Consider the following 13234-nt stretch of genomic DNA (forward strand, 5'->3'; position numbering starts at 1 on the left):
AGCAGACTGGAACCTCAGGGCTCCATGAAGGTATTTGATACTATACTTTGGGTTGTGGAGTTGATGAAAGAGGTAGAGAATCTTTGGGGTAAAGACAGAATGAAGGAAGGAGTAAACAAGGCAGTAGCCTGAGATTTTAACCTGCACTTTACAGTTGGCAGATCCTAACAACTGCTGCCTGAGATAGGGAGGGTGGTTATCTTTATTCACATTCAACAGATAAGGAAATAGGTGCTCAGAGAGTTTAAAAGATTTACCTAATGGTACCAAGTAACAACACCAAGTCAGGACTAGAAACCATCAAATTGGAATCTGGAGGGTAAAGCTTTGGCATCTCTTATTTAGAAAAATCTCTATAGGAGATTCTTATTTCCAGTCAGAGTTGAGAACCACCAACCTAAGTTTTCTGCCTTCTAAGCCGGTGCTGTTTCCAGAACAACCATTGTCCCTGTGGAAAGACATGGGAATCACACACCTGTTAGTGCATGCCCAAAGTTACAAGCTTCAGGAAAGTGCGGCAAGGTGGGTTGAGGTGAAGTTGGAGACAAGAAGGTATTTTTAGGAGGTCCTCATCAATTTTATTCAATCCTAAAAGGTGAGAACCTGGAGATTCATAAGGGTCCCAGATTGCTCCTGGAGAAAAGGGATGGCATGTACTACTACTCATCTCAGGAACTTCCATGACCTTCCTAGAGAGGAATCAAAAAAGAGTAGCTAACAGGAGGGGTTTGAGAGCGTAAGAGCCAGAATGTACTAAGAAAGTTTGAGGCATGCAGATAAATTTCTGACAAGTTGATGTCACTACAAGTTTTGTCCACTGTCAGTGCCAAGTTCTTCTGACTGTGGCTTGGTAGGGATGTTTATTGGCTGCTTCTAGGAACTCCCCCCAGTCTCAGCAAGAGACACACTTTACCCTGCATTTCCCACCTCCCCTTCTAGTGGCAAAATATTCCACTCCCACTGAGGTAATGGAGGCTTGTTTTTAAAGAGCAGTCACTTGAAACATATGGGTCCCTGCATGCTATAAACAGTCATGGAGCAGGCTAAAAAAAAAAAGAAAAATTGGACACTCCCTGAAGAATAGTTCCTCTATCTCCTCAACAGATCAGATCCTCAAGACCAGCTGCTCTCTGCCTTGCTTATTCTCCCTGTTGTGGGAGACAGTTCCTAATGAATGTGTACCTGTGAAAACACTCTCTAGTAAACATCTGCATTGTTGTTGAAATGCCACTCTAAAATTACAAAATCAGAATAAAACCTAACTGCCAGTTTCAGTGAAGGGGAAATAAAGGCATTTAAAAAAGTGAATTGTTGAGTCAGTGGGCACTTGGAAGGAGAAAATGGCATTAAAATCTTTTTTGTTTCTGTGGGCTTCCATGATAGCCCTTAGCAGGTACTTAGATGTACTGCAACATATTGCATGGCTGGTGTTAAAAAACTTCATGGGTGGCCTAGCTGGGCCTAGAACTATGGCAGCTTCAACTCCCTGCACACTTCCTTCTGTGGGAAGATGACCAACGCAAGCCTTCCTCTGAGAAGTCCTTGGGCCTGAACCTTTGTCTGAAAGGGAGTTAGGTGCAGCTCATCCACCTTGAGCCTACTCACCTGTTATATGATTCCTCCCCAGCATCGTCACAGTGACAACCACATCCTCAGGACTTTGGGTGGGGAGGAATGGAAGAGGTAAGGGGTACGCAGATGGTATAGTGCAGGGGCAAGGGCAGATGCATTCTCCTGGACAACACATACCACTCACTGGAAGACTTTTCAAAAACAAAAACAACTTCATTTCTTCAGTCTGGTACAAGCCAAGGCACTGAAGGCCATTATTTCTAGATAATCACACACTCTCCTCCTAAGGGTCCCTTTGCTTTTGTCCTTGTGGAAAGCAACAGCCAACGAAAAAATGTATGTATATTTCAGTTGTGGTCTGAGTCAGGTGAACATGAGCCCAGATGCTCTTTCTCATCTTTCAGAACTCAGCAGACATCCCACCGCACAATTCAGAGCTTGGCACTTTGCAGGTATTCAACAAATATCTGTGCCAAGTGAAAACAACTTGCTGGGGCAAGTAGGAGTCAAACCTTCTGCATCCTTCCCTCCTTTTTTCCCTCCCCATTCGACCTCTGGGGGATCTGGTTTCCTCCAAGTAGTTAATCATTCATGTCTGCTCATAGATATCAAATTGGCCCTTCCTAGGTTGCCAGCAGGGTAGGGCGGGGAGGCAGCTTTGTTCAGTCTGTAAATAGGAGCAACCTCCTTGTTCAAACAGCACTCACAGGCAGGTGACTGTTTTTGCTAAGTCATCCTGGGGATTCTCAAAGCCCCACTGAGATCCTTCCTTTCTTCCTTCCTGGCTCCTCCTCCCTCCCCACCCCTTTAAGTGGGCTCACACTACTCTGCAAGGCTCACTCTGCCCTGTCGCCATGGCCTACATCGCCAAGTCCTTCTACGACCTTAGTGCTATCAGCCTGGATGGGGAGAAGGTAGATTTCAATACATTCCGAGGCAGGGCAGTGCTGATTGAAAATGTGGCCTCACTCTGAGGCACAACCACCCGGGACTACACCCAGCTCAACGAGCTGCAATGCCGCTTTCCCAGGCGCCTTGTTGTTCTTGGCTTCCCTTGCAACCAATTTGGACATCAGGTGAGGGTTCCCTTGTATGGTATCCAAGCTGGTGTATATTGTAGTCAAACTGGTGAAGCTTGAGTAGGATGGGGGGGAGGCAAGTGAATGTGTGTAGCTGTGTCTGGAATCGTGGGGTATGTTTTGTTCATCTAGGTGTTTGGGTACTTGTGACTATCAAGGGGAAGTATATATGATCCTAACTGGAACTCATATTTTGAGATTAAATAGTAAGGGTGTGAGTTTTTATTGTTTATTGTCTCCTTGTACTCCATAGGGGCAGGCACCAGGTCTATTTTTCTCTCCATTGTGTCCTCAGTGCCTACGGTGCAGAAGGCACTTGTTAAATATTTCTTGAATGAATTAGTGGAGGAAACAGAAGAACAAGAATCAAACTAGGATTGGACTGACTCAGGAGATCTTAGTTCCAGCCAATGCCTCTGTGCCCTTGGAATAGTCATGCCATCTTTCTGTTTTAGTTTCCTCATCTGTAAATTGGGGATAATACCATTTATTTCATAGGATTATTGTGAGGATCAGGAAATAAGATATATAAAAGTAACTAAAATATATATAAAGACTATGCAAATACAAGCAACTTTATTATTTAGAGTGAAGGTTTAAACAATAATCAGCCAAATGGAAAGTGAATATGGGAGAAGGCTAAGGGTTTGCAGAGTGCACAGATCTCCTCTCGGGTATCACACGCACCTCTCTGTCTCTGATGAATGGGTCAGGTTGTTGTAGATCTTCAACCTGCACACCTCAAGTTATCTTTTAAGGGATTCTTCTATTTCCACTTACGATTTTAATAGCACAAGCAAGAAGAATGTCCCCAAGTGAACCCTCCAATATAATCCCCTCAGTTCAATTCATAGTGGCATGAAGGCAAGAGAGAGATTAGCAGAGATGTAAGGAGGAAGGCTGAAGTGTCATTGGCTATGAGAAACCTGAGCCATAACCACTACTACTCTCACTGTTCCTTCCCTGTCTCCATCCTCTTTCTAGGCTTTGCCAGACTGGGAGAGAGAGAAAGGGAAAAAGCTTTTTAGGAGTGTCTCTCCTGCCCTAGAGGTGCACCCAACCTTACATCATCACTTCAGGCTAGCTAGTTGCTGGAGGGAGTCCACAATCTACCAGTAGCCAGCCAGACAAGTATATTATGAAATAAGTCTAACAGAGATCAACTCTAGGCTCATGGTATCATGATGGCCTTGAACTGACTATACTAACTGGCTCTAATAAGTAAGAGGTAGGAACTTGCTCCTAGAGGAAGGTATCTGACTCATAGACAGGGGTGGGAGGGCAGGAAGGGAGAGAGGAAGTAATGAAAAATAAGGGTTCCCCCAGATCTTTTAGGGTTGTCAGGGTTGGGAAATGCTGGGTTAGGACAGGACAGGAAGGCAGTTGTGGGGGGAAAGACAGGTAAGAGACTCAGAGCTCAAGCATTCATAGCTAAGTACAGTGAGTGACCGCGAGCCACAGGAGTCTTGGGATAGCACCAACAAGTGAGAGAATGATTGTTACATATTCACCACCTTCAGCCCTTGAGCCTTTATTCCCTTAACTTCCCTTTCCCCGGCCTATCCAAACACTCTATCCTATTTAATTTGTCCCTGGTGGTCACTAAGTAATTCCATTTAGAGTACATTCAGTGTTGTCACCAATTTGCTTTTCTTTTGTGGCACCTGAGAATTAGGCTTCCTTGGATAGGGCTTCTTCATCTAAACTTCTTCCTATTTGCACTTCAGTTTTAGGACAAAGCAAGTTGAAGACAAGAAGCTGGAAATCCCATCCTCTGGGCCTCAACTCCACCCTTAGTTTGAAGAAAAGGAAGAGTAGGGAAGAGGCAAAGGCTATTCTCAAACTTACATGTAATTAGAAGCAACAGAGGCAAAACCAGGGTAGAGGGTAGGTGGTGGCTGTGTGTGTGTGTGTGTTTGGGTAGGTAGGTAGGTAAGTAGAAGGAGGGACTTCTAGGCAATTAGACCTGAGACTGCCTTTCCCTTTCTTTCTTCTGCCCTGAACTCAAGGTTCCTTGAAGCTTCAAACAGATACCCTAAGAACTGCCCAGGGTAGATTGGAAGGAGAAGCAATATCTCAAAAGTACTAAATCATCCAACAAAAGAACAGCCAAGCTAGGAACTGCAACTTTCAGAAATGTCCTAGTAAACCATCAAACAATAGCTGTGAAGGGGAAAACTCCAAGCCAAGAGTAGGGCAAAGCAAATGGAGAAGGAAAGAGAAGAAAAAGAGAGAGGGAGAAAGAAACATAGAAAAAGATGATCCTGGGACGGTAGTATAGGAAAGTGAATGACTTGCATATTGTAAATCCTTAATTTCCCTCTTCCCTTTCCCATTTTCTTTCTCTTTTTCCTCCCCCAGGAGAATTGTCAGAATGAGGAGATACTGAATAGTCTCAAGTATGTCCGCCCTGGGAATGGCTTCCAGCCCACCTTTACCCTTGTCCAGAAGTGTGAGGTGAATGGTCAGAATGAGCATCCTGTCTTCGCCTATCTGAAGGACAAGCTCCCCTACCCTTACGATGACCCATTTTCCCTCATGACCGATCCCAAGTTCATCATTTGGAGCCCTGTGCGCCGCTCAGATGTGGCCTGGAACTTTGAGAAGTTCCTTATAGGGCCAGAGGGGGAGCCCTTTCGACGCTACAGCCGCACCTTCCATACCATCAACATTGAGCCTGACATCAAGCGTCTCCTCAAAGTTGCCATATAGATGTGAGCTGCTCATCCCACAGGTCTCCTACTCCACCCTGTCCCTGACTATCCTTCCTTAGGATTCGGTGTGCCCTCAGGAGACACTGCTGGACCTAAGTTTTCCCTTGAGATGAGTATCCTTCATTGAAAAACCTTGCCTTTCTGGTCTGCCTGTTTCCTCTCCCTCTGTCAACTCTGGTTGGTGATTCAATCTAGGGCTCTGAGACTTGGGTAGGCTCTGGGCCTTCACAGAATGACGGCACCTTCCTAAACCTTTATGGGTGGTGTTTGAGAACTCAGTGTGAAAGGCCTGGAGCCGGCCTGCTGGAGTTCAATAAAGAGCAGGTGTGTAAATGTTCAGGCTGTCTGTCTTCTTCCTTGACAGAGGGTAGAGGGATGGTTAAAAATTGCAAGTGGAAATGTACCACACTAATGCAAGGTGTTCATAATAGGGTGGTATATGGGAATGCTGTATTTTATGCATGGTTTTTCTGTAAACCTACAACTTCTCTAATAAAAAAGAAAAAGAAAAAAATGCAAGTGGAATGTGGAGCTGGTAGCACACAAAGGTTTGGCAGAGGGAGGCTCCAGTCAAGGGAATTTCCTAATTACTGTCTGGAAAGCAGGCTGTGTCACCATGTGGAGACACAGAGGGTTCCCTGGCTTGAAAGGTTATACAGGGAGGCCACCTCCTAAGCACTGGGAGCCTGAAGGCGGGCACCAGGCTGGCAGAAGGCCAAAGCTTTGCATGCCTGAAGGCAGGCACCAATTTAGATAAGGGTAAAGTCGCAGGGCTCCTTCCGGGCTCCTGTCTCCTGCTCCTGCTGTCTCCCATCTAGCCCCAAAGAGATTGTCCCTTGAGATCAAAGACATGCAGTCACACCTCATGGCTTTAGAAAAAAATGCACCCTTCCTGAAATACCTGAAAACAGTCATGTAGGAAACTACCTTGTATGCTATAAAAACCTGTAGGAAGGAGTAGAATAAAACTTTTCACAGTGTCAAGGTCTGTAGTGGCAGTTGGAATTGCAGGAAATGTGAATTGTATTATTACTTTATGACTCTTCACCAGAACTGGGGAAAAGGAGGTAATAATGGGCAGTAATGAGAAGGCAGACAACAGGCTCTTTGGTTGAGGTTAATGAGAGGTAAGTTAGAAGATTGCCATCAGGAAGACTTCACCATCACTGTGGATACTGGGCCAACTAAAGATGACCTCACCTTGAGAAATTCTTGGGAAGTCCATTTGGCCAACTTTTACTGATAGGGAGGGCATGGATGATGCAGTTACTGGGAACACAAAGAGCACTTTAACCTCTTCCTGATCACATTGTTGAGTAACTTTTATGCTTGGTTCTTTGCTAGACTGACTTATCCTCTTTTTAAAGTTCACATTCCACCTGTCCTTCTCAAACACACAAATCCAGACACAAGACAAACAAGTGTAGGCATGAGTGACTGGGTTCACTCTACTTCCATGAGGGTGGGGATGGGAGAAGGCCGCTTTTCAGTCAGACTATTCATAACCTGCCAACAAGATACGTGTTCACTGTGAAAACAGAGATATGCTGAGTGGCTTTGTCAGGATGGTGCCCCAGATTCCTCATCCAGTACAGATCTATTCAAAAAGTACCAACAACACCAGGGCCAGGTCCTCTCATGTTCTAGAGAAAACACCTCCTGAAAAGCCACTGCCCATGACTCTGTCTCACAAACCTGCCCAGGAACTTCTCATTCCACCTTTCTTTCTTTGCCCACTAGATGGCATACTTTACTCCTCTTTGCTGAAGCCCTGGAAGGACGGTTCTCCAAATGGGACACACTGCTCAAGACCCCCAATACAAATACAAAATGCATTTCTCTTCACTACTGTGCTCCACATAACCATTTTCTAAGCACTTCTATCATCTGAGAAATAAATGTGGAATAGAGGTTAAGGATCCCCACCATATGACCTTCAACAAAAGCTATCTCATAGACAGTACTTCATTTCAAAAGGTAACGTGAGAATTATTGTAGGAATCTTCTGGCATCCTTTTGCAGGGCCTTCTACTAAATTAAGGCTGCCCTTAACTTGACTCTGGAAATTCAAGTATTTTCAGAATGCTGCTCTTATAGTCAACAGATGGGATATGAATTCTCTTGAGGCAGTCTCAGAGCAGGACCATGCACTGATTTTAGAGCAGTAACTGCAGAGACAAATTGCTTCCCTGATGAAATAAAATACAGAATTCATGTTGGATGCTAGTATGATTTGCTCATCATTTCGACAGTGCTGTTGTTATGCCCAATAACAGAGCCAGCTAGACACTGGCATTATGCCACAGGCAACTGAGGCCCTGGTATGCCAGTTCAGTGTGTTGGGTATTTCCCATGAAGCTCAAGTTGAAGGAATTATTTAGGGATTGCCAAGGAAGGGGAATTACGATATAGGGACTTTACAGAGAGAGAAAGGGTCATAATGCTGGAAAGAGGGCTCCCCACTTGGGCAAGGAAAATGTTATTTGCTTCAGGGGGACTTGACCAGTTTGACTCAGAAGGGAACAGGGAAGGCAGGACTGGAGAAACTTGATTTTTTACTTTATAGCTTTACTAAAATTGTAGTTGTGTTGCTGTTAAGAATACATGAAATTAAAAATTGTTTCCTTTATTTTTATTCTTCATCTTGTTTATCCCCTTTTCATTCTCAGAAATATCAGCTTGTAGCGATTAAAAAACAAAGCAAGGCTTAATATAATCACTCACTTTCCTGGATACACAAAATCTGTTAATCAAATTTGCCTAGGAGATGTAAGTCGCCCTGGCAACGTAGAACATGACCCCCAGGTAGAGCCTGGCCCTGGCATCATGGGATTGACGATGCCTTCTTAACCAAAAGGAAGGGGGAAAAGAAATGTAACAAAATAAGGTTTCACTGGCTAAGAAATTTCAAATAGAGTCAAGAGTTCATTCTAGTGGTTACACTTATGTAAGTAAGCTTCAGTTAGATATCACAAATTGCCATGGTATATCAAGCCCCAACCAACTTTCTTGGAAAACCCTAAAGAAAACCCAGGGCTCTATTTAAGACTCTATAAAAGTTTTACTTATTAGGTTTATTTTCCAGAAACTTAAAACCTCCAGATTGTTCCTATGCCAGATAAGCTCTGAAACTTAGAGGTCCAGTCTCTCCTAGAACATCAACCAGTTGCATTCCCCATAATGTCGACACCCCTTTTCAACATGAAGAAGTTAGAATGGACATTGCCCAAATGTCCCTGAAGCCTGAGAAAATGATCAAATGAGAGGGAGGAGTTTTAACAGAGAAGTTAGAATTTAACAAATGATTATGACTACTGAATCATTATATAGAACAGCTAGAAGGAAATACCTGAAATTGTGGAACTGTAGCTCATACTATACTTTGAAATTTGCTCTATAACTACCTGTTAAGCTGTATTTTGAAATTTATCACTTTTCTGTATATATGTTGCATTTCACAGTTAAAAATGTTAAAAAAAAATTCCCTAGGAGCACACAGGAAGTAGGGAGATGTCTCATTAACAATCTCTCAAGTATTGAGGTAATGATACTCAATTTAGAGGAGGGAAAGAGAATCACTTCTCTGAGGGCTCTTACAAAAAATATATAGTTCGGAATAAGCAATTTCAGGGGAGCAGAGCTATATAGATTTAAACTGATGTTTAAATGACTATGTTCCCATAGCTGTATCTCCTTAGTTTAAGAACACTGAGCCAAACTTTTGAATTTTCGTACGATCATCACAATCATTATCCAACCTACCATTTATTGAATACTTACTAAGTTCATAAACTCCCCTAAATATTTTATATACATTAGGTTATTCAGTCCTCATACAGACCCCATGAAGAATTTCTATTTCTCTATAAAAAGAAGGAATTGGGCGAGACACCTGCCAAGGACACAGAGCTTAGTAAGCAGCAGAGCTGAAAGTTAAACCCAGGTCAGTCTCACTCCAAAACCTCTACTCCTATACACAACAGTGCTTTCTTCTATCTCAGATCTTCCTTTATAAAGACCACTAACAGCTGCCTGTGCACAATACTGAAGAGCTTAAACATGCTTTCACCTACATTATATCATTTGGTTTAAAAACTAGAAGGAAGCATGATTATTTCTATTTTTCTGATGAAGAAACTGAGATGCAGATAGGATAAGTGACTTGCCCAATATCCCCCCACTAGTAGATGGCAAAGTTAATTCTAGACCCAGGTGTCTTGATTTCCTTTCTACACAACCATTCTGTATCTCACAATATAGACGTGTACTATAGTTAATAAAGATGTGATTTTAAATTGAGAGCCTCACGTTCAGTGAAGTAACTTAGCCCTGCTTACAAAGTAAAGGGATGGCACCAAAGGAACTCTTGATACATGACATAAAGAATAGTGAACATATACATTTTAGCGATAATTTACAGGTAAAAAACCACAGTTGCTTATGCACAAACTATAACATTTGTCAATTAATTAGTATTGGACCATTTGAGGAGGTCAGAGCTGGTTAAAACAACAGCATAGTAATGAATACAAGCTGAGCTTTACACATCAAGAGCCTAACCAGCAAGACCCCAGGTCTGTACGTCACGGAGCTTGTAGAGAAGCAAGCTTGAAGAAGGCGCCAGGCCAAGCCCATGTTCCTCATATCTCAGATGATTTCCTTATATCTCAGGAAGGGAAATAAAGGAAACTAACGCTTCTGCCTGGTTCCCCTTCATTTGAACAGAGAAGTAAGGTTTAAGTGACACTGGATTCAGGAGGTCTTCTATTAGATTCACAGAAGGATTCTAGAAGATGATCAAGTATCACAATACACAGCACAATTTTTTGTTTAATGATGATGAAATAGGATAGAATCTTTAAAATTTTGTAATATAAAGTCCAAAACAAAAAGATAACAATTATACATTCTGCAATGCATGAGAATGTCAGTAGGGGCATATGAGATCATACTCTTGAGCTCCGAATAAGTAAGCTGGCAGCATTCCAAACTCAAAGAATGGACAATTCAGAGGCTATAATAGGCTTAGCACTACTATTTAAAGTAATGAAGCATCTTTTCTGCTTTTTGGATTCACTTCACAAAATTGTTTCCTTAGCAGATCAGACAGAGATTTGTAGCACAATGGAAAACATTTTCCAGGAATAAAACAACTGATCCCTAAGAAGCAACTGTTAACTTTTCTAAATAACAAATCTTGGTTCAAATAACCTAGATTCATCAGAGTACTGTCACCAATACTTTTCAACCTCTTGCTAACGTTGCTAGACCCTTTATAGTTCATATTTCCCCAACACTTTTGTTGAGAGGGAGTCACTGTACTAGGTGTGTGAACTTGAGCAAGTTACTTAACTTCTTTGTGCCTTAGATTCTTTGGCTCTAAAACTGGAATAACAATAGTAAACTACCCCATGGAGTTGGTAATGAGGATTAAATGAGTAAAATTCTTAAAAGCAGGTCTTGGCACATGGTAAGCACTCAATAAACCTTAGTATTATGAGAATTGCTGCTATACAACCAAGTTTTTCCCTGGTAACAATAATGAACACTTCACTCACTTTGCTCACTGTTTTCTCTCATAAGCTAAGGTTTAGTCCAGAATTTTCAAGTCTCTTAGCTATGAAGAGGAAACAGTTGTGCTTCCAATCTGACCCTCTAAGTTTTGGTCTCAGAATGAGAAGAACTAACTGAAGCCACCTCATTGAATCCAGAACTTTATATGCTTTCTTGTTAATTCACTTGGATCTCCTAACAAGACTGTGAAGGAAGTAGATCAATTTTTATAAGCCCAGTTTTACAGAACTGGGACACTGAAGTCCAAATGGCAGAAGACTAATGCCAGGGTTTATGAACCCCGAACCAATGCTCTTTCAACTATTCTAAGATCCCTTTGGAGCAGCTGAAATCATTCTATTTATTTATTTTTATTAACTAAAATCCATACTTTATTCAGATTTCCTTAGTTTTTACTTAATGTCCTTTTTCTGGTACAGGAGCCCACATTACATTTAGTCACCATGTCTCAAGCTCTTCTTGGCTGTGACAGTTTCTCAGACTTTCCTTGTTTTTGATGACCTTCACAGTTTTGAGTACTGGTCAGCTACTTTGTGGCATGCCACTCAAATGGGATTTGTCTGATGTTTTTCTCATGATGAGACTGGGATTTTAGGTTTTGGGGAAAAAGACCACAAAGATAAAGTGCCCTTCTCATATCGTATAAAGAGTACATGCCATCAACATGACTTATCATTGATGCTTTTAACCATGATCACCTGGCTGAGGTAGTTTATTAGTTTTCTCTACTATGAAGTTACTCTTTTGCTCCCCACCTTTCCATATGGTACTCTTTGGAAGGAAGTCACTGTGTGCAGTCCACACTTAAGAAGTGGGGAGTTATGTTCCACCTCCTTAGGAGTGGAATACTGCATAAATTATTTGGAATTCTACTGCATGGGATATTGGTCTATTCTCCCCATTTATTTATTCATTTGATCATTTTTTTGTATCAGTATGGACTCATATTTATTTTATAATTTGGGTTATAATCCAACACTACTTTAGTCTATTGCTAAAATTGTCCCAGCTCTCATCATTGGAAATTCTTTCAATTGGCTCCTATAGCCCTGTGATACATTCTTATCATTGTGGGGTTTTTGTTGTTGTTGTTGTTGTTATTTGTTTTGTTTTGACACTTCCTTACTTTGTGGCACTACAAGATGTTCCAGGCATATCTTGCATAATTCCTGCCCTCCTAGAATCAGCCATTTCTCCAGGAACCCCTGGTTCCTTTTCTCAGAAAATGGCATTAGAAATCAAGATTTTAGGTTCTCATTCTAGTGAATTTTTTTTTTTAAGCCACAAAACAGCTAATAAAGACACTTGATTTTGGTTGCACTAATATGAACTAGGAATATCATCAACAGAAGAGCCCAGCCTTAGAGAGCAGCAATCCCCTAAATTACTTTCTCTTTCAAAGAACAGATAAGTTCAAGCTGAAAAAAAAAAGCAAAGAATTTTCAATAGAAACTAAGTAAAACAAACCATCAGGCTTGCTGGTATTGTAAACCAACCAGACATAATTACAACAGAACAGAAGAAGGATGCTTAGAATAACAGAGTCATCTGCCGGGGGTCATCAGGGAGAATGCTGATAGTATCTTCGGCTTTGCCACATAACAGACACAGCATGGTATATTCCTAGAACAAGATTAAGTACATAATTACCTTGAGGAACAGGGGAAAAAGATATTTCATAACTTAATTTGTTCGGTAAAGCTGTGTTTTGCAGACTGTCATGATACTCTTTCTGTACATTAGATTAATATCTTCAACATCTATCAACAAGGTCTTAGGTTTATACTGTGTGTCCCACAGCATTCTGTTTACATAAATTGAATACATGCTGATCCTCTATTTACCATGTACACACAAATGCCATTTTGGAAATGCACAGCTATTTCTTGGACTTAAAAAATACACTTACTGGGCTTAGTGCTGCTATTTAAAGTAATGAAACAATTTAGGTGGAGATCTCAAAGGACAAATTGCTGTTCATACAGCTATTCCATTCTAGGATATTTAACACTAATACACAACAGAAATGACTGTAAAAAAAAAAAAAGAGAGAGAAAATTCCCAAACCCAAAAAACTATTCTTACCTACTCCCGGAAAATAAACTATTAGGATAAATCCATTAGTACGCCATGTCTTATATGTAGATAGCTGGCTGTCTGGACTTTGATTCATTTGAGAAGTTTTATGTTTCCTGGGCTTAACAAATGTCCAGACTGGTGAAAAAGGAATTGTGAGTTAGGCAATGATTCTTAGGGCAAAGTTCTATTCTTAGAGCTGTCTCTTTTTCGGTTATT

The 13234-nt window shown here is 41.5% G+C and overlaps 2 protein-coding genes across 2 annotated transcripts in view; one reads left to right on the forward strand and one right to left on the reverse strand.

Annotated features, from left to right (window-relative positions):
* The first annotated feature begins 2261 nt into the window (after positions 1-2261).
* On the forward strand, positions 2262-5702 carry GPX2 (glutathione peroxidase 2). Its single transcript, XM_037832522.1, has 2 exons — positions 2262-2648; positions 5013-5702. Exons 1-2 carry the CDS (start codon positions 2427-2429, stop codon positions 5361-5363), a joined length of 573 nt encoding a protein of 190 aa, XP_037688450.1. The 5' UTR covers positions 2262-2426; the 3' UTR covers positions 5364-5702.
* Positions 5703-9111: 3409 nt separating this feature from the next.
* CHURC1 (churchill domain containing 1) overlaps positions 9112-13234 on the reverse strand; it is a 38581-nt gene continuing 34458 nt past the window's right edge. Inside the window, 1 exon segment of the mRNA XM_037832523.1 lies at positions 9112-12562. Coding sequence (XP_037688451.1) covers positions 12470-12562 — 93 coding nt within the window. The 3' untranslated portion in view covers positions 9112-12469.

Source organism: Choloepus didactylus, chromosome 4 (genome assembly GCF_015220235.1).
Source record: "Choloepus didactylus isolate mChoDid1 chromosome 4, mChoDid1.pri, whole genome shotgun sequence".
Taxonomy (NCBI): Eukaryota; Metazoa; Chordata; class Mammalia; order Pilosa; family Megalonychidae; genus Choloepus; species Choloepus didactylus.